This window comes from Drosophila rhopaloa, unplaced genomic scaffold (assembly GCF_018152115.1).
Source record: "Drosophila rhopaloa isolate 14029-0021.01 unplaced genomic scaffold, ASM1815211v1 contig_2, whole genome shotgun sequence".
In the NCBI taxonomy this organism is placed as follows: Eukaryota; Metazoa; Arthropoda; class Insecta; order Diptera; family Drosophilidae; genus Drosophila; species Drosophila rhopaloa.
Window position 1 is genome coordinate 16529780 of NW_025335083.1, and position 26229 is coordinate 16556008.

A 26229-nucleotide genomic window follows, 5' to 3' on the forward strand; every position below is an offset into this window, starting at 1 on the left:
TTTTCTCGGTTCATTGTCAGGGTTGTTGGTGGTTATAGACCACACCCGATAAACACAATCAAGTTGGACAGTCGAAAGCCTCTGCGCACAAGAATCAAATATTATTTCTCGATCCTCTTCTAATGAGGTTAATGTTCGAGGCACTCGTTGACTCAGCGCCCTGTGCGCTTTTCAAAGATCTATTTATACAATTTAATGGCGCATTTTGCACAAAAATAAATAAAAGTACAAACCGATATTTGTCTTTATATGTATACTTTTATATGTAAGCATACATTATTTCGGTAAGGAGGCAGAAATCTATTTATAATCGAGAGCATCAGCCAACTTTGTTATGTTTTCCTTCTGTCTGGACAGGTGGTCCAGTCAAAATGATGGAGAACTTGTAAATGTAATATGCTAGCGCGAAATATAAAAACCGTCTAACCGACGGAGGAAAAATGATTTGCTAATTCCCCAGCATCGCTCTTTTTCCATTGTTGAGGGTTCATGTATATTCAACATTTACACATATACACTGGATGTTTGTTTAGCGGGCTTTTTCTATTATTTATTTTTCAAGCATGTGTGATTTATTATGATTTATCATCACATTTGCCTACAAAGCACGGCCAGAACAACGTATGGAATCATTCACGTTCTGTCGGAATTCTATTTGTCTGGGGTAACAACTCTTTTTGATGTTCATATAACTCTTAGAATGGGGTTTTGAGTTTTGGCACTTAATAAATTTATCACTTGCTGCTTGTAGTTTAAAATGGTTTATAGTCTGGATAACAAACGCATTGGAAAATTGCTTTTTAATTACTTCAAAAATACTCCATTTTAATAATAACAATTACTACATTTGCTTAACATTAAATCTTTGTTTCTTTTTACCCAGTCAATTTATATGTCAACAAAATTTAAAATACTTAACATAGGAAAACTACTAATATTTTTAATACAGCAAACGCTTTTATTTGTTTATACACAAGAGATTCAGAAAAACGTTTTGGAGAATTAACAATGTGCTAGCGATCAAAATATTGAAAGCAGTCTAGTGTGAAATATCGAAGTTCCAATAATTTATTTAATGTGCTGAGTGCATTGCGCATTGCCCGACGATGATCGGGCCTGGTTGTAAATACATTAGAATGGTTCTGCGGATCGGAAAAGAGGAAAACAAAAAGTACAAACGTCCGCGGGCTTTCTCAACTTTTAGATTTCTTTTAAATAAACTCAAAATTCATAGAATTTTCCAAGCAGACGCACTTTACACATGCTCACAAGTACGCATACAATCGCAGTGCGATCTATACATTCAAATCGGATATAGACACGGACATGACCGATGGTCGAAAAGAATATGTACCGAACAAGAAGAAGAATATATTTCGAAATGTGAAATGTGCTTTTCGGCTTTTCGGCCGAGAAAATTTCGTGTGCGAATTCAGTGCGACTTGGGCTGCTAACTTGAACGCGTTGCAAACGAGAAAACCATCCGAAATAAAGAAATTTTCAACTAGAAACTAACACATATATATATATATATATCTATACCATCTACCATCTAGCTGGGCTGTCTATATATACGGATATATATAGATATAGATACGAGTATTTTCTCTGGCAAAAGTGAGCAATGCGTCGTGCCGCGTTTTATAAATAGCAAATTACAAAATTTTCAAAAGAACATTGGTGAAAAAGGGTTTTCTAGTTTTCTAGACAGTGCTAAACCCTTAAATATAAGCTAGAGTAATCGCTTTTTAAATATGAGAATCGTCGACATTCTGAACACACAACATATGTTACGTACAAGTGAAAAAACTATTTCCCAATGGATCTTTAGTGATCGTGCCGCAAATTATATAATAACGCGTGATATTCGGTGCAAAATAATTTTAATATAATATTCATAATTTCCTTTTAATTTATCATACATTTTTCAGTGTTTTTCTGTGCATAGGCGTCGTTTGCAAAATCTTTTCGTAGACTTGCGTGCGATTGGCAGAAACCAACGCCTACGACAAAATCTCAAAAACGCGATTTCCTCCGACTGGTGACTGTGTGTAGGCGGTGTGTAAAAGTGCTTTGGAGTTGAACTTGAAATACAAAGAAAGCGGCTAACATGAGTTCTGGGTAAGTAAAAAATGAGAATATATACAGTTTATTTAATAAATCAAAATATTCGGCTTTTTAGTAAAGAATATTATACAATTCAATTCGTATTTAAACCGAAATAATAGATGAAATTAATTTAAATTATTTAATCTTTAATGTTTAGCGAATAACTTTTGGCAATTTACAAGATTCGAACTTGATAAAATACTGAAAAGGGCATCTGCTTTATTTCATTAATATTTATCATTATTTTTCGAGTGTTATTCGAAATCTAATAAAAAAACACATGCGTATCTTATGCCGGGGAAATTGTTAAGATTAACAAAAATAAATAAAACAGATGTATTTACAGATGAGTTCAAAATAATAGGGCTATTTAGATGTCTTTAAAACTGCAAGCAGAAAAAGTTAACTTTCGTAAAGATAATTCAGGAAAATATGTTCTAAAGAAATTTAAAAAATATTTTTATTGGTTCACGGAGTGAATAAATAATACAAAATATTTAAATATTTTTAATATTTGTATTTAAAGTGATCTGTATTTATGCTTAGTTATTTAATTGAAGCAATTATTTCTTGCCTTGTGCTGGTTTAAAAGTTTTCTTATACATTTTCCCCACTACTAGTATTTTGACCACAGCTGTATATGCCTCTACATATAGTCGGAACATCTTTATGATCTCTCCCACAATTAAGGCTCACTCATGAGTTTTTTGAAGGCCAACGATGGCCCACGCCCACACCCACACCCAAATCTCTTTTGGCCCCATGCTGCACGCGCTTTTTGGCAGGCGACACTTTCGGTGTTTTCCCTTCCCTTCCCTGCTATTTTCTTGCCCCCACTTCTCAGCGAATTAATTAATTAAATTTCCTATTTTTCAACAACATTTCACTCGGGCTGTGGTGGTGCACAATTTTATGTTTTAGCCGCAGCCAGCAGCTGTCTCTTTGCTTTGTCTAGAGGCAATTGGCACACGTGTCGGGAATTTAGACGGCTGACGGCATTCACCGGAAGTTTCCCTCGAAGCCACCACGCACATCATAAAACAAATTCTCAAGAACCTTTCAAAACAAAAAGCCAAGAATTTGGCATAAAATGCATTTATTTCATTATTGAGTTTCTTTTTTAAATGTTTTCCTCAGACACTACATTTTTTTTTGCATTTCTTTGTTGACGTTGATGTGTGGCGCATAAATTTTCAACACCCACGGAAATCTGCGATAATATATTGACAAAATTGGGTCAAACTGCAAAAAAAAAACCAAAATACTGTTTGGACCTTTTCACGAATATTAAATTTCTGAGTGTCTTCATTTCATTGTTTAGATTTTGTTCTTCTAGCTAAAAGGCATCACGTATGAAAATTCAAATTTATATAGTTATTAAAAAAATATATATAAAATATGTCTGAATTTTGCAACCTAATGTTAAGTATACGCCACGTATAGCGTATACATATTAAACTTAGAATTAACCACAATTTCATTGTATTTGTGTTCTTTATAATAGAACATTGTTCTTAAAATAATAGCAGAAACTTTTCAACGTTGTCTACAAAACGTCAAGTATACGCCACGTTTAACATATTAATTTACTGTTTATAGTTTGCAAAACAATGTTGTAAACTGTAGTTCAAAAACTATACTTACAATTTTTACGTGTGAACTTGAAATCAATACTGACCATGTATATTTAAAGTGTTAACGTTTACTTAAGCTTAAATAATTTTTCGCATTTTAATGTCTGAGCCTTTGATGCATTGCCAGACATGACTTTGATTTTTGTCAACGACAATTATTTTCACACTTCTTTGTCGGTTTTTTCCCTTTTGTTGATTGCGTAAATCAGGTGTGAGTTTATTTATTTAATACATTTTTGCATTTTTAAAATTCGTAAACAGATTTGTTGACTGAAGTTCAAGTTGGTCGCAGTTGACCGTGAAATTTGAATGTGAAAAAGGGAATTAAAATTAAAGGAAGATTCCCAATTGGATAAGACGGAAGAAATAAAGCCACACCCATATGACAGATCAACAGCATTGGGATTTGATTATTGGACATCAATGTGAATGGTCTAAGATTGTTCCCATGATAGTTGGCTTAATGATTCACTATGTTTTCGCCTTCTTGCTTATACACTTATAATAAAAGCCAGAATTTTGGAAATCGTTATAAGTTTGCCGCCAATTTTTGTTAGATTTTTATATTAGAATACATATTCCCATTCCTGGGACTTAATGAAATAAAGAACATATTGTTTAATTTAATATATAAATAAACTTTAATAACAATAAAAAAATACATATAATATTTATAAAAAATATTACGTTTATAAAATGATTAAGTTTCTGATATTTTGAAATACAAATTATTTCATTAAAAAAATACATTATTTCTTGATTTTACAATTAAGAATATTTCCTAAAAATCATACATTTTTGTGCCTTTCCTTGGAAAACCGCGCGATGCTTGGAACTTTCTCTCTGGTTTTATTTTTGATTCCACAAATCAATACCTTGGAAATTTTTCAAACAGCACCAATTCAAGCTGTAAGAAAAAATATAAAAATCGAGAAAAAGGCGCTGGCGGGATTCGGTTGCCTATCTGGCCATAAACGATGAATGACGACATGTGGTCATGGTAGGAAAAGTACACAGAAATTCACGTTTGCATGCGCATATATCCCGCCATCAGCTGAAGAAGAAATATTACCGCCATCGATTGTGCAACGGGCTTGGGGCAGAGCCTGCGTTTCGCTTTCACCTGGGATCGCCTGGCCAGATTAATATAAATAATTACGAGTGCGGACCAAACCCAATCCCATGGCTCCCTGTCTGATGTGCCCATGTCATGCAATCAACGCAGCGGCAGCCCCAACAAATGACAAATGCAAAACGAGTTGCACACTCAAGTAGTCGTAGAAAGTGATGAATGAGTTCCCTGATTGCGTTTTTTTTTTATTTTAAACGTAAAACATTTTACCCCTGCCCACCAGACATTTTTTCAAGGTCAGTTCCAACAAAAAATATCATAGTTTTACACACGCTCGTGTCTTTGGCAGTGGGTGTTGATGGGAAAAGCTTCTTTATTGGATTATCTTTCTTTGTTTTTTGTTTTACTTTGCCCTGAAAGATCGTTTTGCTGTTTTTGTATTAAATGGGCTATAAATTTTGTTCGTTTTATGTTTGCAAAATTAAGTTTCGTATAAATAGCATCGAATCATTGTATATGTATGTATTTATGTTTTTTGTTTGCGTCTCTTTAATGCCCCTATAGTTTTGGTTAATTTATGAGATTAATCGCCAGACCCACAGGCGGTTTTTTAGGCATTCGGCGTGTGAAAAAAATTATTTTCCTTCTATTTCATTTTTGTTTTTACGACCATATTCTTCTTATATTTTTAACCAAGCAAGTTGAGTAAAAACATAAATTACCCAAACGTTTTCAAAGCCCTAGCATTTAAGGATAAAATATCCTCTTTATTTTCATGATTTTGGCATTACCAAATGTGTAAACAAAATGAATATTGTAGTCTGTGGTTGCATTAAGGTCGTTGCATATAATTTAATAAAATTAAATAATATCGCACTGCAACAAAGTGGGTCAATGTATTAAAAGAAAGGGAAAGAGTGACGGAGAAAAAGAAAATTGTTTTCGAAAAGAGCAGAGGCACGTTTAACACATAATTAAAAATCCCATTCTTCACGGTTAGAAAAAAACATTATTGTATTTCCCACAATAAGAGGCCTGTGGCTAACTAATTAGATGGCCCTGATGATTGATGTCTGCACAACACCGAATATCTCTGTGTGACCCAGTTTCGCGCCAGCCAAAACAGAATTATTGAATGAATGGGGGAAGACAAATTCTCTGACAGTTCTTTGAGGAAAGAATATTATTGACAGCCACTCGAATTTCAAGTGTGCGTCAATTGGCGGCGCGGCACTTAAGTGTTTATCGAACCAAATGAGTCATTTAGTCGGGCACCTTTTGCTGGGTGACCACTTCGAAGAGGTCGGGTTCGCCGTGGAGAATGATCTTGACGAAGATCCTTCGCTGCAGTCCTGAAAGACACAGCTCCCGTATATCGTTGGCCGTGTACAAGAGGTAGTCTATGTTGCAGTAGAGCAGGTCATCGCCTTCCTTCGCAGGAGTGTCTTGGGAATTGCGCAGGTAGCGAAATCCACGCGTCTCGTGGTTATGAAATACATCCAGCAGCGATACGTGGGCATTCACCCGCCTGGAGGACACCGGACTCACCAGGTAGAAGATGTAGGCCTGGTCCATGTTCAGCACAGGCGGACTCACGTACAGCATGAGGATGATGGGCAGATGGTGGAGAATCTGCAGATCTGGAGTAACCGCTCGGCTGAGACCCGCCTTCGGGGAATCCCCCGTAGGCGATCACGCCCACCGAGTGGTTCCATCCCGGCGTCAGTTTATCCAGCTCCACCTCGTACTCCAACGGCAACTCGTCTCCGATCTCGGTCATCGAATCCTGCGGACTGTGCCGCATCAACAGATGGGCCAGCATCTCGAGCGGCGTCATCTGCGACTCGCACTTGGCCACTGGACACATCAGGGGAATCCCGTAGAGCGTCTCCAGATCCAAATGGGCGAACCGGTTGTTCTTGATGGGACATTATGGAGTGCTTAGACTGAACCGCTTTTCCTCGGTCTATTTCTAACTTACCATAATTTCGGGCTGGCCTTAATTTTATATCTCTGAATATAGCTGCGGAAATCAGTTAGATCTCGTCAGCAAATAGTTGTGAAAAGTTTTCACTGACAACTAAGGAAGTTTCTGAAAGGAATGTCGGTGAGAGGAAAGCAAATGCTTGTGTGATTTACCTCAAGTATTGTCTTGTTTCAATTCATTTTATGAAAATATTTTAAATTGTCAATAAATGAAAAATATCTGCCAACAAAACAGTCATATAAAATAAATAAATACATTTCCCTATCAGAAAATTGAAACAATTTATTTGAAAATAAATAGCTTAAGGCTATTAGAGGCATTAATGAAATATTTATTTTTAATTACCAGTAATGGGATCAAACGAAAGTCTATTCGATGACCAGAACCATCCATAATAACCGATAAGCTTCCCAATGTTGTCTCTTAACTTTCCCCTTCTTTATGCCAGTTTTTTTGATTTCGAACAAATTGTAGCTGTCAGGCAGCAAAAGAAAATGATTTCAGCCCAGTCATTCTGCGTTTTAAATTCCTTAACGCTTTCTTGCCAATTATTATTTAACTGGGCACAAAGCAGTCGCAAAAACAGCAGAAAAGATAACATCTTATTTGTCTGTCAAGGCTAGTGGGCCACATTTCCGCAGATGCTTGTTCGCCTGAGTTAATTAGAGCAAGCCGAGTGGGGATTCGATAAAGAAATCCCCCGAAGTTAGATAGTGCCGTGGGAGATACCCGTTCAACGTTTTTGATTTTTGGTTTAATTATGAAAAGCGACAAAAGTAATAAGCTGGCGACATGACAGCAGAGTGAAAACAATTAGCAGCACGATAAGAGATGCAGATAGAGTCGAAAGATACAGCCAGATACAGATAAACGAAAGCGTCTAAAGTCTTTTGGCGTTTAGCTGGAAATTTGTCGCCATCATCGAACCGCATTGACAGACGTATAAATTGCTCCCCAGTCCGCGTGCCAGCCGACCGTTTGTCAAGAGCTCGGTTTTCCTTTTGCGGCACTGGCACCGCTCAACGGCTGGAAATGTATCTGCAACAAGTTGCCGAACAAGCCGACTCAGGTCCGCCGTCCAACCTCCAGCGAACCCGACTTTAATGCGCCTCGAGAGTCTGCTGCGTTCAGTCGCCCCAGTGCGCTCCTCAGATTCAGATACAAACGAACCTACGAGATACTTTTGCGCGACGCGTGTGTCCAAGTTAGTGAGTGACCAAGGTGTGATTAAAATTTAAGAAAAGTTCGAAAGCAAAAGCATTAGATATCTCCTCCCCCGCGAAGGCCAAGCAAATATTTGTTTAATTCGGAGCAAGTCTTTAGCTCATGCCTAAAAATAATTAACGTGCGTGAGCGTATCTCTCTGAGATGGGAAACAGCTGGTCCACATAATGATTCTGTGTTTGATTCCCCCAAATTCGATGTGAGTCATCGGCAACATGAGCATTTGCCGGCTGCCCTGTGTCAAAAAAGGTTAAATTGACTTCCCGCAATCGATCGATCGTTGAGTCATTCGTTGAGTCCACCTAGGTTTCAATCTGGCACCTTTGTTCCCATGTCCCACGATCCGACAAATGTAAATCGATTGTACAACCCATTCTGGCTGGTTATACTGACACTCTTTGTTTCGGCTCCGCTTGTTCAGTGCACATTCACTGATAAGGGCATTTGCAACTTCGCAAATGTGGTGTAAATATTTTTCTTTCTATTGCTCAACTCGTTTGAAAACAGATCTAAGAAACAAAGATAGCTGAAAAATTCTTACAAATGGTTCTATTTGTAAGAATTTCCCTTGTAAGCAGAATAAGTGCTTTTTACTATTGGAAAACATTAATTTTTTTCATATTGTTGTACCCCATATATAGTACCTCTTACCTTAAATAACAAAATTAAAAGCAATGCCATTTTCGGTAGACCACTTTTGCTTCTCAGAAATGAAAAATATAAGAAGCGTAATGGAGGAAACATCTTTTAGATTCCAAAACATTTCTTAAAGCCCTTTTTTATTTGCATATTGAGCTCAAAAGGTTAAGCCTTATGCCATTTATTAAAAACCCCATTAGTTAGCCCGTTTAAAAAGTGATTTGCTTGGCCATTCGCAGATAGAAAAGTCTTAAAAAGTCTTAAAAGTGACTCGACTCCCAATCGCGCTATGCCAGTGTAGTTTAAAAACAAAATTGAGATAAAATAGTGAGCAGAAATATAAGAAATAAAATATAAATAAACAAGAAACCGCAAACAATGGCCACCTCAACGCTGCAATCTCCGTCACCGTCGCCATCATCCGGTCCCGTCTCGGCCAAGAATCCGCAGCTGAAGCGCGTCGTCTACTCCAAGTATCGGGAGCTCCTCGGGTCGTACAATGATAAGGCCAATGCCATCATCGACACGCTGCCCGCTTATATGGTTCGTCAGGATCGCGGGTTCCAGCTGTCAGAGCTGTCCGCGAATGGGGATGCCAAGATGGCCCTCGAATCGTCGTAAGTACAAGCCAACCAGCCAAACCCAAACCCAAACAAAAACAACACACTTAACGCGCAATAGCCAAGGCAAGAAAAAGATAGCTAGAATGCCAGGGCAAAAGCCATTTCCAAGTAAATATTTATCGCTAGATTAGCTCAACTGCGGAATGTGGGCGGCTGGACGGAGCACCCTGTATCGCTCTGTCTTCGGATGCAGCTATTTATAGCCAAGACGGGCGGACAATGACTATCATTATGTCATGTTGCATGTGGCAGCTTTCAAGTTCTTACTTCTGCTGCACTGCTGATGTTGCTGGCCTGGCTGCCCTTGATCTTGAAATATGCGCGGCCAGCTGCAACTGCAGATGCTCCTAGGCAACAAGTTTGCTTTTACTAGAGAGTAATCGGGGTTATGATGGAACTTGGCCTAAAGAAAAACCTTAAAACATTTTTATTTGATTTTTATAATATTGGACCATTTTAATTTATAAAATCATAAAATAATACAACAATTAAAATGGTCCAATATTATAAAAATCTGTTATATATAATAATACCATATATATATGTATCCACATTTAAATGAATTAGAGCTTATAATAACCGCCACAAAGATATACATGGTTTTGGAATCTAATTAAATTTATTTATAATTTTATTTATTGTTTTAAAGTATTGTGAAAATAAAATGCTTACACTTGCACTTTTAAATAAATTAAAGCTTTACTACCCGCAATTCGTTTATGGAAAAATATCTACCTTTGAAATCCAATCAATATGTTGTAAATTATTTTATTATTTTGTTTATAACAACATTTGTATGGTTTTGATATATATTTTCCATTTTTTTCTATGGGCTAATATATCTTGAATTATTGTATTAAAAATGGGAATATAAAAAGTCGAAATGGAAAATTGAAGAGATACCAACGTGTTCTCTCATATCGTGCGGATTCGCCCGGTTCCAAGTTGGTTGCCAGTTGCCTGCAGATACATTTTTGCACGCTCATTTGCATGCGAAAAAGCGAAAATCAAAAACAAAAACAAATAGGAAAAAGTGAAAATGCGAATTGCACAAATGTTTTTCTATCATTTCATTTTTAAATTGAGTTTGTTTTTGTTACCATGGCATGTTTTAGCTCACGCACGAACAGCTGCGCCTTAAAGATTTCTGACGTTTTGCATTTATTTTTTTTTTTGGTCAACTATAAGTAAAATTTTCTTAGATATACATATTTCTAGAAATATATGTTTATTTAAGACGCAAAGTGCAAGTGAAAAATGTGACAATGAATCGCATTTGCCAATGATTCACAAGGAATATATAGGTAAAGTGCGCCAGTTTATTAGTCATTATTAGTCGCATTATTATTATTACATGCAAACTATGTTAGCAAATTGGCTATGCACTTGGTCCACTCTTCCTGGTTCCACGCAGTTTGTGGTCTGACATTTTAATTGCCAAATCTGTCAGAGGAGCAAACAGTTGGCGGTCTTGTCTTGTGGTCAATTCCTGGCCAGCCGAAGCCCCAAGTACCTTCAAGTACTGACGCCATGTCCCAGCCATTGACGTCATTAGGCGACATCTGTGCTTTTAGCTCGTGTATCTCTTAGTTTTTAATGTTTTTTTCGATTCCGGAAATTTTGGCAACGAATTTTTTAGTTTAATGTGCGTGACGATCATTGGAATGGAGAACAATGAATGGGTATATTTGCACTACTGCTCGTTCCCTAGATTTTTTCAGGAAATGTTTATTGCACAAAACTGACATTTTTCCAGGCTTGTCACGGTGTGTTTAATAACTTTCATAACCGAGCCGAATAAGGCGGGCTAACATTAAATACAGCAAAACAGTTAACCAAACGATTGTGTAAATTGAATTTCCTACCCGACCATAAAACACTCCGATCGAGTCAATAAACGAGGGATACAATGCACATACACCCAACTGAACCGATCTGAACTGAACTGAACGACCTCACAATTTTGGGCACGGCCCGACAATTATGGAAGCTGTTGATGCTGTTAATTCGCACATAATCAATGGCAAGTTCAACACACAACCAGTCCGGGTAATATCTATCCATAGTTTTCCCTGTCATCTATAAGGAGCTGGACGGCATTTCTTAGATCGCCCCGAATATGGGGGCAATTAAAGATTTGCTCTGGCTGGCTTTGCTTTGTGATTTAAATGCGATTCTGTCATTTAACCGCAGTCTCGGCGACAGAGTTACGTCATTTGCATTTGACTTTGATGCACGCGCTCCAATTTGCATGTAAGCCAGTTGTGGGTGAGTTTCGCAACCGTTTTCCCAAATCACTTGGCCTTCGCATTTGCGGTTTGGGTCTCTGGCCCAATATTGAATGGATTGTACCGCAGACCGCAGCTTTTTGGCCGTGTCAACTTTATGAAACGACTGGCAGACATCACCTGTTCCTGTTCGCCTGACCCACTTGGATGCGAATCATTCACGCACACCAAGCTAATCAGCAACAGGCCTGACGACTTTTTTTCAGAACCCGATCCCGAACTCCATCACTTTCTTTCGACATAACAGGCTTTCAGGCTCAGCAAACGTTAACGAGAACGTCATCTTCGATTTTCGCTTTTAATTAGCGAATTGTTAACGTTTAACGCATTTAAAATAAGCAAATTATGCGGAGAAAAGTCGACACTAACTGGGAAGTGGGATTTACTTGTATGTACATGAAAACATATTCAACGGTACTGAGAAAGTGCGAATAGGAAAGTTTTCCCAGCTTAAATCTACATCAAATAAATAAAAAGCATAAAAACGTGACAGGCATTATATTTTCAACATACTTTATATTTATTTCCAAACATTTCCTGAATTGTTCCAGTAATTTTTTAGAGATTTTAACGTTACTGGTCGGCATCGCTTAATTTTTTTTAGTTTTTTAGTTAATTTTGTGTTCAATAATATTAATGAAGTAAAATCCATCAACTTATTTGAGAAAATCAAACAATGATTTATTCATATTAAATTGCTTATACCGCTAAAAAATATTGGTTTTCAATGCGTTTGGCAACAGAAAATTGGTAAATGATAATTCGCACCCAAAATGAGTTACTTAATTCTCTATTGACTTTATTTTAATCAAATTGCTTCAGGCAATTTTTTCAATGGACCTTTTTTTGGTATAATACCATAACTTCTCACTTTCAACCTTTCAAATTTGGCACTTCATCGGTCGTCTCACCTTTTATGGACGGTCGTCCGTAACAACTTCAACTCACTTTCCCCCTTGATCGTTAAAAAATCAAAACATTGGCTCATTGAACTATCGATGAGCGACTCATTAGTCAAGCAGCAGCAAAGAAAGGAAAACAACACAAATGAGTGTTTTTGCCGGTGACCAAGAGCGAAACAATAAATTAGAAAAAGATTTAACAAAAGTATTGATAAATAGCCGAAACAAAGTGGAGATGGAAGCCAGATTAGCATGGCCCGGAAGTATAGCGAAAATGAAACTGCAAACTAAAAAAAACGTTACACAAAATCTATAAAGTTTGATTTTGGAGATTGGTGCAATGATAAATTATCATAATTCAACAACCATATCCTATGAATAATCTAAGTTGGCTTCATTTATGGTTGTATCATTTATCACTTTATGAAGAAAATACTACTCCACTTGATAAATAACTTCTTTTTTATTATGTTGGTGGTTTAAAAACGCAGGAACTTGTGGATAAAAAATTTACAAACAAATTAATGTCAATCTAGCATACATTTTAATAATTTACTATTGTAATACTTTAGAGGTAACAGAAGTATTTTTTCAGTCGTGTTCTGACTGTGCCTTTTATGTTCTCCCCTTTCTTATGCCGTTGTGTATATGTTCATCTTTTTAGGTATGGACAGCGCGGAGGAGGCGGATCCGGAAACGGGGGCTACGAGGCACCCGCCTGCGTGCAGAACGCGATGATGACAAAAGACAAGAAGCCATTCACCTACACGCCCGGCGGCATCGATCTCTCCCAGATCCGTTCGGAGCGGATGGCCAAGCGGCTGGCGCGCAACGCCCAGTCGGAGGGAGCCACCGGAGCCGCCCAGCAGAACAGACCCGCCCAGCCACAGTCGCCGGGCGGAGGTGGTGCGGCCAGTTCGATGGGAGCCGCTGCCATGGGCATGCCGTTCCAGGTGCTGCCACCGCCGCCTCCGCCGCCGCAGCAGCAGTCGGGTAAGAATGGCACTCAAGGTGCTAGCGCTGCACCCCCACCACCACCCCCACAACAACCTCCCAGCACACTAGCGCCACCTGCGGGCCGACTCAGTGCACCCGGTTCGCCGGCCACGGCCCGCAAATCACCGACTCCACAGCGTTTTGAGCCACCGCCACTGGGCTTCCGGCCGGAAATCAAGATTCCGGCCAATCCCATCGCTGCGCTGCGCAAGGTGGCGCCGCCGGTTGAGAAGAATACGTTCTGGAAGGACGAGTACCGCAAGGATCGCTCCAAGAGTCCGCTGCCCGAGGTGGAAGCTGGTCAGAATGGAGGATACAGCAACAGCAACAGCAACAGCAATACCCTCCCAGCAGATGCCGTTGATGGTGAGCAGAGCCCCGAGGATTTGGCTCGCTTTACTTTTGGGTGTTTTTGGTTCAGCTACTGATCCCGATATACGATACATCATACATCGCCAGCTCTTACTAAGCGGTTGAGGTTGCTTCTCTTAAAACCCCCATTCGACTAACCAGACATCCAAAGGCCCTACAAATTGGCTGAGAATCCTCCCACTAACTGCACTAAAATATTTAAAATAAACTAGAGTAGAAAAAAGGAATTTAAATTTATTTATCCCTTCTTAATATAGGTCCAAGACCGTCAGCAGCCAGCGTGGAAAGCAGTTATAGCCCTTATACACCCACTCAACAAGTGCCGCCAGCGGCCAAGACGCCTCCGGTGCAACAGCAGCAGCCCACACCACCGGCAACACCGCCGCAACAGCAGCAACAGTCGGAGCAGCAACCTGCAGCACGACAGGAGTTCCGCAGTGTGGCCATGCCCACATCGCCGGCTGTCAATGTCTACACTCGTCAGACGGACAGTCCTAGATCGCCTTTCGAGCAGCAGCAGCAGCAACAGCGATCCACTGAAAGCCCCTTCCGCTTTGCGCAGCAGCAACAGCAGCAGACCCCACAGCAACGTCCACCAACTGCGATATCGCCATTGGCTCAGGTGCAGCAGCAGCAATTGCAGCAGCAACAACTGCAGCAGCAGCAGCTACAGCAACAACAACTGCAGCAGCAACAGCTGCAGCAACAGTTGCAGCAACAACAACTGCAACAGCAACAGCTACAGCAACAACAACTGCAGCAACAACAGCTACAGCAGCAACAACTGCAGCAGCAGCAATTGCAACAGCAACAACAGGCAGCTCAGTCAGTGCCCTGGCGTACACAGCGCGTTCAGCCTGCAGCACAACAGGAATTGCATCCGCAGCCCATTTACAACAATGTTCAGCAACAGCAGCAGCAACAAAGATCTCGCGATGTCTTCAGTCCAGCAAGGACTGAAACACCAGCAGCAAACACGTTCAATTCACAGCAGCAACAGCAGAACTTTGGCACTCAACAAAACCAATTTGCAGGAGCGTCAAAGCCGGTAAGTTACTTAGAAAGTAATAGTTTAAGTAAAGTCTATCAAAATACTATATATTTTCTCCTGATAGACAAATATTATTTGATATCATAATAACAACATTTATCACAAGACATTTACCAAAAATTGGTTTATTATTACTAAGTCTTACTGATTTAATGAAATTATTTTGTATAGTCACGGGTTTTTTTTGGTTTGCCTTAAATGTCTTAAACATTTTGTTCAAGATCAGCAGTTTTATTACGCATATCTACGTATGTGCATAATGCAAATTGGCCCACTAATTTTTGTGTTATTTCCATATCGAATTGACCTTTAACTTTATTACTCATACGCCTCGTTGAGCAAGCCCCTCCATAGCTTATGAGTAATATTTAAGTAAACTGGTCACTGCTAATTGTTCAAAAAAATATTTATGTTAGGCAATATTAAATATTCACGTTAATAGAATGCAAATAAATGGAATGCCTCAAATCAAGTCAAATGGCTGACAAGCTGTTTTCGCGGAAACACATAAAGATATTTTTAAACCAAAGTCTTTGGGTGAGAATGTTCGATTCACACATAAGAGTAAACATTGAATGCATTCACCAAGTGCAGCGTCTAAAATTAGGCACATGCAAAGGCCAAACACGAATTTTGAACTTGAGGCGATTGGCAAGCGAAAAATTTTATTAGGAGAATTTACAAATTTAAATAAACTTGTTAGGAAAACAATGATGATTAACAAATGGAATCTAAATATTTGAACTTGTGGCTATATTTCTGTTCACAGACCAACGTTGGCTCGCTCTACATAGCTCCTTTGGCCCAGCCCACAGAGCCACAGGCTCAACGAATCCTTCTGCAGCAGCAGCAGCAGGCATCTGCCCGGGATTCCCCGATGCGCCAGCTGCCACAGCAGCAGGGATCGCCACAGCAGCCACAGGCCAACCAACCGATGCAGTGGCTCAGATCGCAGCCGGCCAGCAAGGAGCAGGCTCCTTGGGCTCGTCCCGAGGAGAACGGCAATGTCCTGCCCTCCACTCTGCGACAGACCACTCCGGCCCCGCAGCCCCAAGTCGTACCTCAACCGCAGCCACAGCAGCAGCAGCAGACATCCTTCTACCAACCCCAGTTGGCCCAAGGAAATGGCTTTGGACCAACTCCGATCTCGACTGTTCAGAATTTCGGATCGAATCCTCAGCCAGGAGGACTGCGTTTGCAGATCAACTTAAACACCAATGGCAGCAGCAACAATGCAAATCAAAGTGCTCCGAGGGTAAGCTTTTTTGAAATATTTACGTAATTTTTAATACCAATCTGATAAGAAGACACTTACTTAAAAGACATATTTTGCATTTAACCACGACTTTATAATCGATGTGGCGTTTTTCTTTTATTTTTTTGATAAAGTGCAATTTTGTATACTCAAAGTATAAATAATATTTAAAATTCTTTGGGTTTTCTATTTATTTTAAGGAGCGTATAATACCCATTACCTTAGAGCAGACGCCGACGTATGCCGCAGCGCAGCCCAACTTTGGTGGTAAGTCCTTAAGGCAGCCTTTTGCTTTTTGTGTTTTGTACAATATGTGTGGCGCTTTCCTAAAAAAAACTCCTTAATGTTTGTGACTAAAACCATACGTAGTTCCTACCCAAAACCCCAAAAATCCCGTGCACTCTCCGCTCTAAAGGAATGACTCTCCACCCGTGTATGATTTCCCCAAAATCCCTGCTCTCGTCCAAAAGTGTAACTCTCCAACTTCTACATCACCATGTGTCTATGTATACTCTTTCTTTCCCACGAAAGCGCCTGCAGGTCACATAATACGCTCAGCTAATCAATTTGTCGATCAAGGTTACCAGAATTACCCAGCTCAAGGTCAGCGAGTCCTGTCGCCCAGCCAGCAGCCCACCAGTGCCAACAACACCAACGGTAATGCCACCAGGATAATCCCAATTGCAATTGAGGGAGGACGCGGTGGTCCAGTTTCCCAATCGCCGGTGCTGCTGCAAAAGTAAGTAGACTCTTGTTTCCAGTGGATTTATATCCCACCGTTAGCAATCTTTGTGCTTTACCAACACCAAACAATTGGCCCGCACTAATGAGTATTAATTTTGTGCTTTTCTACCAACTAAACCGTCTATTTAGTGCCAATTACAATTTGTATGTGCACCAGTGTCCGCTCGAGGCGGAGATACTCTTCCGAAAGAATCGTCTCAGGTAGTACTAGAGCACTGTGCCCACCAAAGCATCTCGAATAACATCAATAGTTCATGCCATGCATTATTAAGTGTTGTTAAAAATGTTTAGCAGAAAATCAAGGGGATTAATTATATGTTACTTAGTTATCCAGCCTAAAAATATATCTAAAAAATGTTTCTTACGCTTAAGAAAGGAAATACAAATTTTTGAGTAATTTTAAATCAAACAAACCTAACAAAAAATCTTTAGTAACTTTACACGTCATACTTCAGACGTTGAGCTTGTTTAGTTGTTTAGAATCAAGAAATTTGTACCGACATTTGTGAGTCTAATTATTTAGAAGGGCCTAAATGTAAAATTTAACGAAATAGAAATGTCAAATATATATTTTTCTTGTGTTCAATGTTTAATATATGGAGTCTGTGTATCGTAGTTATCTAACCTCTCATACATGGCATTTGCATTCTGGCTTCAAGTACACTTTCGTACATTTTTGAAAATTTAAAAAAAAATTGATTTCGTTTACTTCAAATCACAAGTTCAATCCAAACCGAAACTAACCATTAATCCAAACGTTTCGTTCGCACAAAACAAAATCGTTGTAATTTGGTTAATTTCAATACATTTTCGACGGCATGCTAACCAACAACCTAACCTAACACACGCCTATATCTACTTGCAGCGATCCACGCTCACCGCCCATCCAATCGAAATCGTTTAGAATATTGCAAAAGATAACCGACACCGTGGACGATGGCAGCGGGAATGGGGATTTGCGGCAGGACTCGCGGCAGGACATGCAGCAGACGCCCCAGGAGGCGGAGTTGCAGCGGCCGCAGTTCGCCCGCCAGATGAGTGCCCAGCAGGCCAGGAATAGTCCGACCATCGAACAGATGCGGCGCCTACAGATCGCCCAGGATCAGCAGAATAATCATCAGCAGTCGGGTACGCCACTAGCTTGGTCCCCGCAAGGTGAGATCCGATAGGTTGTCCTCATTTCCCCTGGTCCATCCTCAGAAACCTCATTCGTATATCACCGTATTCATCGGTGGGTAAGAGTAAGAGTCTGGTCGTGGTGAAAGTGCTTAATCCTCGGGAAGTGTCTTGGGTGAACTTGGGAACTCTACTAATAAGTAAAGCCGCTTTTAGCCACAAGAACAACTTCTGGTTGATAGAAACTAACTAGCTTCCTGTGTCTGTCCTGACTAGATTTACAAGTATTGGTGTCACCTAATTCATACCAAAATTGCAGCACTACTAAGTTAAAAATTTATTGTTTAATTATTAAATAACCACTGTATCAATTTGACTTTGCTTTATAAAATGAATGTTTATTTCAGGTAATGGCGTCTCCGCTCAGAACCGATTCACACAACAACGATATGGTAAGAAATGAATGCAGATTGTTTTGAACTTAGCTTCAACATAAAGAAGAATAGAGTTGTATTAAAATCGAAACTGATATATTATATAACAATGATAATCCACCATTTATTAAATTTTTTTTTCTTTTCTGTAGATACACCCCAACAACAACAACAGCAATATGTGCCGCCAAGTGAACAGCAAGCTCCGGAACCCAAAAAATACACCGGCAGCGCTATACCCAGTCGATCATTCAAAATTCTACAGGCAATGACAACACCTGAAAATGCCGGTAAGTACAGCTGTGACAAGAACTCAGTGTCCCGAAAACACTTGGAAGGAGAAATCGTTTTTCTTAAATTTAGTTACCAGTTTTGAATCCAATACATACATCATACAAAAATCATTGCTGTATATATAATCACAACTCATTACTAACCTTAACGATCACACGCTCATCCAGACACAAGCACATGGAGCATTGCATCAAGGATCGTAATTTTAAAACCTTTTTTGAGAGATTTCACCTTTTTTTGGATGAATGGTGTCCAGACAATATTTTGACTTAATCCTAATGGCATTTGATATTAACTTTAAAGCATCCCAAACCATTTTGCAAGCAAAGCCACCATTTTGCATTCCTCATGCACCATTTACTTGTACATAGCTTGCTTAACCATTAAACCAATCAGATCAGATTTGATCTGATCTGATCAATTTGACAAAAAGGATCACATACAAAACACAACATAATGTTCGCACTCTCACCGTGTCTATTTCTCTTTTTCTTCTTTTATATTTGATAACCGTGTACCACAAAACCGACCTCAGACCATAAAATTCACTCCGAGCTGGACTCGGATTTGGAAAATGTTGAACTGAACGAATCCCCAAATAATAATAATAATAATAATAACAATGGAAATACTGAAAATAATAATAATCATAATAAGATTAACAGTAAAACCAATAAACGTCATAGCTACACATCAGCCACACCCACACCCACACCACCACCCTGCACAGAACCCACCATCCACTCATCAAACTCATCCCTCAATTCGGATAGCTCTTGTCCCCCACAAGCACCTCGGTCGCAGTCGGTGCCACCGCATTATCCCTATGCCTTTGGCTATCCATATCCCTGGTACATGCCACCTCCACCGCAACCGGTGAACGGCGAGGCTGCTCCTTGGCCATATCCCTATGCCTATCCCCCGCCACCACCACCACAACAATCGGTGGTGGATGGCAAACAGGCAGAGGTATTTCCCCCGTATCCCTATTACTACCCGTATTATCCGCCACCTCTGCCACCCTATGGACAACAGCCGGGGGATCCGCAATTTCCCGCTGGCTATCCCCAGTTCCATGCCATGCCACCCTACGTTCACCCATATCCCTATCCAGTGGCACCCAGTTATAGCCAGAGTTCCACCGAAGAGAGCAGAGCCAGCAGTGTTCTGCCGGATATAATCATCACCCCCAGTACCGATGATATTCCCTCGCAGGTGATCATGCAGCATCACATCCGAGTGGAGCCCCGAGAGCCTCCGAAGCGGGCGCACTCCGTGGAGATCGAAGAGCTCGTCAGCAAACCGAAGGCCCGAAATATCTGCACCAACAAGCACGAGGTCATGGATGTACTGAGCCAACGTTTGGCCAATATCAACAAAATTGCCAGCGGAAATACCCAAGCCAATCTCTCCAAGCAATTGCAGAAAAACTATGCAGGCGAGCAGTCCAAGGAGCTGGGCGAGAGATCCCCCAGCGAGAATGCCTCCAACTCCGATAGCGAATCGGAGGAGGAGAGCAGCGATGAGGACGAAGAGGATACCCCCAAGCTTGGAGCTCGTCCAGCTCCCTTGCAGTCCATCAAATCGGTGACAAATGTGCAGGTCTACAAGGGTAAGACCCTGGAACAGCAACTGGATTCCGAGAGCAGTGATGACGAAGATGATGTGACCACGGCGGATGAAATGTACGATGAAGAGGAACAGATTGACGAAGATCAAGAGGGCCTAGTCGAGGAAATGGACGATGATTACATTGTAGAGGAAGACCTCAGTGTTATCTACGAGGAGGAGAGCGAACTGGAACGCAGCAGCGAATACGCCAAGACAGTCATTCGAAAAGATGACTCCAGATCCACCATAGTCGATGATATTGATAAGCAAATCGAAGAAAATGATGATGATGACGACGAGGAGTCGAATTCGGTAACAGTGCGTTTGCCACTCCGTTTCTCGTTTAGCCGCAGCTCCAATGATGAAAACATTGCCACCGTGGAAGTGGGCAATACAACTCAGATCGAGGAAAAACAACCGAGCATCGTCAGCTCGTTCAGTGTGGCCAAAGTGGAGAGCGAGGATGAGGACGATGACTGTGAGGTCAGTGTGACCATCAGTTTGTCGAACTCTTCGCGATCCAATTCGGTGGAGAAGTCAGTCCAACCTTATAAGACCTCCAAAGCCTATCCCGTGGAGGAAATCTGCACACCCATCAAAGTCAGTGAAGAAGATGTCTCTGCTTCATTTTCACTAGGCATGCGTAATAAATTCATGGGCGATACGATGGCCAATGATGTGACCAATAATATTTCACGAGATCAATCAAAAGCCAAGACCGAAGAGGTTAAGGAAGTTGCAAGCTCACCAAAAGAAGAATTTGATTTCTTTGCCACTTTAATGGCCACCAAAATGCAGGCTCAGAAGATGATGGAGCAGTCCAAGAACTTTTGGAAAACTCCCGAGGCCAAGCCAGTGGAATCGGCAGCTGAAACGCCAAATCTTCGACCCAAGGAGAATATATCTGCGGCCAAGCCACCAAGACCAATTTCTGGTGATATGTCCAAAACTCAAGCTTCGCTGGAGGCAGCTAAAAATAGCTTCTGGTCTACCTTTGCTACGACTTCCAAAGAAAAAGAACCCGAAGCGGAGCAAGAGGAAAAAACTGAGGAAGTTGACTTTTGGGCCAGCTTAGAAAAAAATGAATCCATCGATAAGGAGGAAAAGCAGTGGACCAAGAAAAAGAAAACCGTTACTTATACTCCCCTACAAAAAGAGTCAGTTACAAAAGTGGAGCACTGGACAACAACGCTCAAGGCTCAGGTGGAATCATTGCCCCTGCCGCAAAAAGCCAAAGTGACTTTTGTAGTTGAGGAAAAACCAAAGAAAATTGAGCAACCCCAAGAGGTGGATCAAGTTGTAGAAGAGGACTTCTGGGCCTCAGTCAATTCAACCAAAGTGGAAAACACTGTAAGCTCATGTTGGGAACACACAACTTACAACTCAGAGCCGCAGAACGAACCGGAAAGCGACATCTGGCCTTCTCAGGAAGTGACAGAGGAACCAATCCAACAAGATCAAGAGGATGATGACTTCTGGGCAGAAATTGAATCAACTACCAGCTACCAAGATGAAGAGAAACCCAACGATTTTACCTATGACCCCACAAAATATCCAGAAGAACCTCGAGAAGTGGATACCGATGAAGAGATTGATTTCTGGGCCGAGATCGAAGCGAAGCGGAAGCCAGGTGAAGACGATGATGACGATGTCACGTTCCATAGGTCAGCAACCTTCTGGGCTCGCAAAGAACGCCAGAACTCGGTGGAGGAGACCCCATACAAGCCCGTCGAGATCAAGGCTTTCAGAGCCAAGTTACCAGACGAAGCAGCTGTGGAGATCGATGTATGGGCCACTTTAGAAGCAGCCAGGGGTCACGAACCCGAAATCGTGGATCCCGTTTTGGAAGAGGAAAAAGTTCTGGCCGAGCAATTCGAAGAACTGGAACACGAGAGTTCAGAACAAGAGGACCAGATTACTGAGAAACTCCAAGAAGTGATCCCAGAGAGCAATCTAAGCCACATGGACACCATGTCCATGGCATCGATGCACGAACCAGCCACTGTCTATACCTGGGCTCCACCGCCACAGGAGGCTGATGAAAACAACGACGAACCCGATTTCTGGGCAGACATGGAACAGGAACGATCCAAGAACGAACAAATCGAGGAGGCCGAACAGAAACGGCAGAACTACCGCCAGGCCATGGCCTTCTTCAACACCTCAATCGATGGTCAGCAGTCGCCGCCACAACAAACTGCCAGTCCCAATCGCAGCAGTGTTATTCTGGAAGTCGAGGAGCCACAAGACATGGATCTGGGACCGCCTGGTGAATACCAGATAGTGGGCGAAGACGGTCTTATCGTGGAAGAGCATAAGCCAGTTATATCCGAAACCGAAGAAGAGGAGCGAGGAGCTGCTACTCCCACTAACATGGAGCCACAACTACCAGAGGTCTATGTGGAACCCGAACCAGAAGTTAAGCGCTTGTCCAATGGACTACCTGATCTAGAGGTGGAGAAGTTCAGTGAAACGCCCAAAATATCGGTGCGTGATAGGATCAGTGCTTTTGAGGTAGTTCCCACGCCGGGAAGCGATGGTTCCAAGGGATTGACCAAGCAATCCTTATCAGTGGACAGTGCCCACGGCAAGGGAACCCTTTCGCGCAACAGCAGCACCCAGCGATCGGAGTCGGAGATCGAGGAGGATGACTCTGGGGTGACGGACATGAACCGTCAGCTGTCCGAGACGGATACCGAGTCGGAAAGTTTTCCGGAGCTGCGCAAGATGACCAGCTACCAACGGGCTGCCACACATTCCAGGCTCTTCAAGCTGCTGCAGGACGAGAACGATGTTCCAGAGGCGGGAGTTAATCCAGCTGATGAGTTTCAGTTAAAACCCAGCCGCAGGAAGATTGTCCACAATGTGTCCATCACCAGGCGTCAGAATCCTGGATCCCTTAATGATGCGGAGACCATGACACAGCGCAGGGAGCGCCTCTCGTTGCCGCTTCGAAAGAACACCAGTATCGATGCGGACAATCCCTCGACGCCAAACAGTCCAGCTTCGCCAATTATGGGTCCTTCGGCGAAGAACCAGCGCGTTGTGAGTGATAAGCTGGTCAATGAACTGGTCCAGAGTCTGCTGCTCAAGAACGACAGTTCACATTTGAGGAATCTGCCCATGGAACGCCTTCAGGCGGCCGCCAAGAGAGCCTTGGTGGAGGAAATGGACTCGGCGCAGGAGAACAGCTCGCTGGACAGCACGCCGGCACCCACGCCCAAGCAGGACAAGGAGTACTCCGACTACTACAACAGTTGGTGCGAGGCCAGCGGCAGTGGGGATGAGGTGCTGCCCTCCAAGAGCTTCCGTACTCTGCAGGATCCACGTCGTAGTCCCTGGACAGTGCGTTGTCCGCGAGTGCTCAGCTCCAAGACGATCAACCGGGACTTGGCCCGGGTCACAGAGTCCCCGGAAATTGCGAATGGAAGGGGCAGCAAGAGTCCGGAGTGCTTCCGCCAGAACTCACACTCACAATCCCGGGAACGATCCGTGAGCAGTTGGCGGAGAGTCTAGAACATGGCAAACGAATGCCTATTGTAAATAACAGGGCGGGTCTATAGTCTTTAGCTGGGATGTGAGACCGGTTCAAATGGCAGATCGAATCTCGCCAAGAGAATCTTTTGCGCCCCGAATTCGAACGAAATAAAAAGCGAACTTAAATCGATTCAGGCGGAGTACTTTGGTACCAATGCCTTTGGTTACTCCAACTTCTGGTTCAAAACATGCAGAATCAAGGGGGTAAAGCTTGAAGCATTTCCGAACCGGATTCCACTCCCGAACTTTTGGTAAATTAAGCACCTTCTGCATTTGGCCGAAACTGTCACTGCCCCTGGGAATGGCTGATAAAAGTGCCACTTATTGCATTTCTCATCTCATTATTATCAACACACCCATTCACATTGTACATTATGAATATCGAATACACTCAATACATTAATAAACTAAATCTAATTAAACATGTAAATAAACCAATTGAAACCAATGAAAGGAAATCGTTCATTCGTTCGTTCGTTTGTTACCTCAGTAAAGCGCAAAACCAAAATCATTTTCTAAAACTACATGAGTATTTCAAAATTAGTAAACAGTAACTCATGAAATCGAACCAAATAATAACAAGCATATAAAACTGGAAAAAATCTATCAAACGCCACAAAAAACAACAAAATAAAAACCAATTTCATCTCAACTCAATGATTTTGTAAAACTCGTTCAAAATCCTAAGGTACCTAAAAATTGCAATTTTATTAAAAAACAAATTACCCAAAAACAAATGTTAACTAATTGAATGTTTTCATTATATTCAAAAAATTGTCCTCTATCTACTCTATGTATTTACCTTTATTTTCGCCGCTAATTGACTTTAATTCTGTGTGCCGTATTCTTTTTAATTTGTCCATAAAAATATTTGCGATAGAAATTAAAATAAATCTAACACAGGTTTGTATGCAAACTAATGATCACCAATTGAACGATCTTAAGTAAATATTGATAATACAAAACATTTCCCACCCATTAATGTTAAATGAAAGCAATATGGTTAGACATACTAATCATCGCAAATATTTTTAATAAATAATTGTAGTTCCTTTCCCAAATGCTTCCCTACAAACTTAAGCTTGGAGAGCAAACTCCACCTTGCAAAGAACAACGAATGAAGATTACTTTTTTGTTGTTATGACCATAAATAAATACAATAATAATAATTGAGTGAAAAAACATAAAATGGAAAATTGTACAATATAACTTATCGAAAAGTCGTTCGTTACATTAACCATTCATGAGTTTACAAATGCATAATAAAATGTTTGTTTCTCTTATACTCAATTAACTTGTTTTATACACACAATAAGAAATATATATTTTTAACAAAAATTAATCGTTAACTTTAATAATGACAATGAATGGCTTTTACCCCAAAACTTAAATTGAATTGAACTGACTTGAATTGAACGAACAAAACAAACAAAAGTTGAACAAAAAAGGTGAAGTTTTCTCTCAAAATTGATTTGGCTGCCTGGCATTTGCACTTTCTTAGTTGCTGCTTCAATTTTTAATTTATTATATATTTATTTATTTACTTTTGACGTTTTCTTTATATGTAAGTCTGAACCTGGATCAGTCAAGCAAAGACTTGAAAGTTTCTACAATTTAGTGTTAGCTTTATTTGTTTGTTTCGGCTTGTTAAAGTCCCTCCAAAATAACTCTTCTCGATTTGATCTTTTTCAGGACCTGGACAATCGGATCTATAATTATTTCTCAACGCCATAGAAATCAATTATAGCAACTCAACAGCAGCAAATATAAAACGAAACTGAAAATCAATCAGATTGCTTGTTATAGTTATCTAGTTTAAGTACCAGACACTCTAAGGATCGCCACAATCAAATAACTTGGGAACGGGAACAAGTTTTTAGTAAAATTTCTTTACACTAACAAACACCATTGTAACTGAAGAGGAATGTTTTATTTTTGTTTAACGCGATTTGATAGCAGCACTAAAACCAAACAAAACAATTCTAACAAAATTTCGAAACAAATAGCGAAAGCGAATATTTACTAATCCTAAACGTTAAGATGAAGAATGCAGGTGCATTGAGGTAACAACGAAACGAAAAAAATCTAAGAAACCGACTATGCTTGATATGTATCCGGATAACACGAAAGCGCACATCAAACACGACTAATAATATATTACACATTTTTGTTACTTGCGAACATTATAATTTCATTCTTGAAGATTCTTTTGTTTGTCATCAATATTTATTCATTTACTCAGTTCGTATGCATACGAATGTTCTTTAAATTTAAATATTTTTGATTATTATTATTTGATATATATATATGAAATATATTTTGTGTTGTATAATTTTTTATG

At 40.6% G+C, this 26229-nt stretch overlaps 2 protein-coding genes across 10 annotated transcripts; one reads left to right on the forward strand and one right to left on the reverse strand.

The window, feature by feature from the left end:
* Positions 1-1447: 1447 nt before the first annotated feature.
* LOC108041212 (mediator of RNA polymerase II transcription subunit 15) lies at positions 1448-26200 on the forward strand. Of its 9 annotated transcripts, XM_044460380.1 has the most exons (12): positions 7914-8023; positions 8905-9282; positions 13143-13471; positions 14104-14894; positions 15667-16152; positions 16353-16419; positions 16732-16891; positions 17762-18051; positions 18420-18464; positions 18599-18736; positions 19276-24576; positions 25581-26200. In XM_044460380.1, exons 2-11 carry the CDS (start codon positions 9044-9046, stop codon positions 23865-23867), a joined length of 7137 nt encoding a protein of 2378 aa, XP_044316315.1. In that variant the 5' UTR covers positions 7914-8023; positions 8905-9043; the 3' UTR covers positions 23868-24576; positions 25581-26200. The 9 variants fall into 9 exon arrangements, with proteins under 9 accessions (XP_044316317.1, XP_044316315.1, XP_044316316.1 ...); XM_044460384.1 differs by lacking the exons at positions 7914-8023; positions 19276-24576 and adding an exon at positions 17026-17097 and having other exon boundaries at positions 8913-9282; positions 13143-13840; positions 16693-16891; positions 17762-18024; XM_044460383.1 differs by lacking the exons at positions 7914-8023; positions 19276-24576 and adding an exon at positions 17026-17097 and having other exon boundaries at positions 8915-9282; positions 13143-13840; positions 16684-16891.
* LOC108036962 lies at positions 5898-6903 on the reverse strand. Its single transcript, XM_017113374.2, is given in 3 exon segments — positions 5898-6492; positions 6494-6733; positions 6797-6903. Coding segments are annotated over 3 exon segments (657 nt in total). The 5' UTR covers positions 6800-6903; the 3' UTR covers positions 5898-6078.
* Positions 26201-26229: the final 29 nt, after the last annotated feature.

Coding starts and splice junctions, on each gene's coding strand:
- LOC108041212 (XM_044460380.1), top strand. CDS start 9,044: ATGGCCACCTCAACGCTGCAATCTCCGTCACCGTCGCCATCATCCGGT. Junction 16,153..16,352: donor CAAATCAAAGTGCTCCGAGG/GTAAGCTTTTTT, acceptor ATTTATTTTAAG/GAGCGTATAATACCCATTAC. Junction 18,737..19,275: donor GACAACACCTGAAAATGCCG/GTAAGTACAGCT, acceptor AACCGACCTCAG/ACCATAAAATTCACTCCGAG.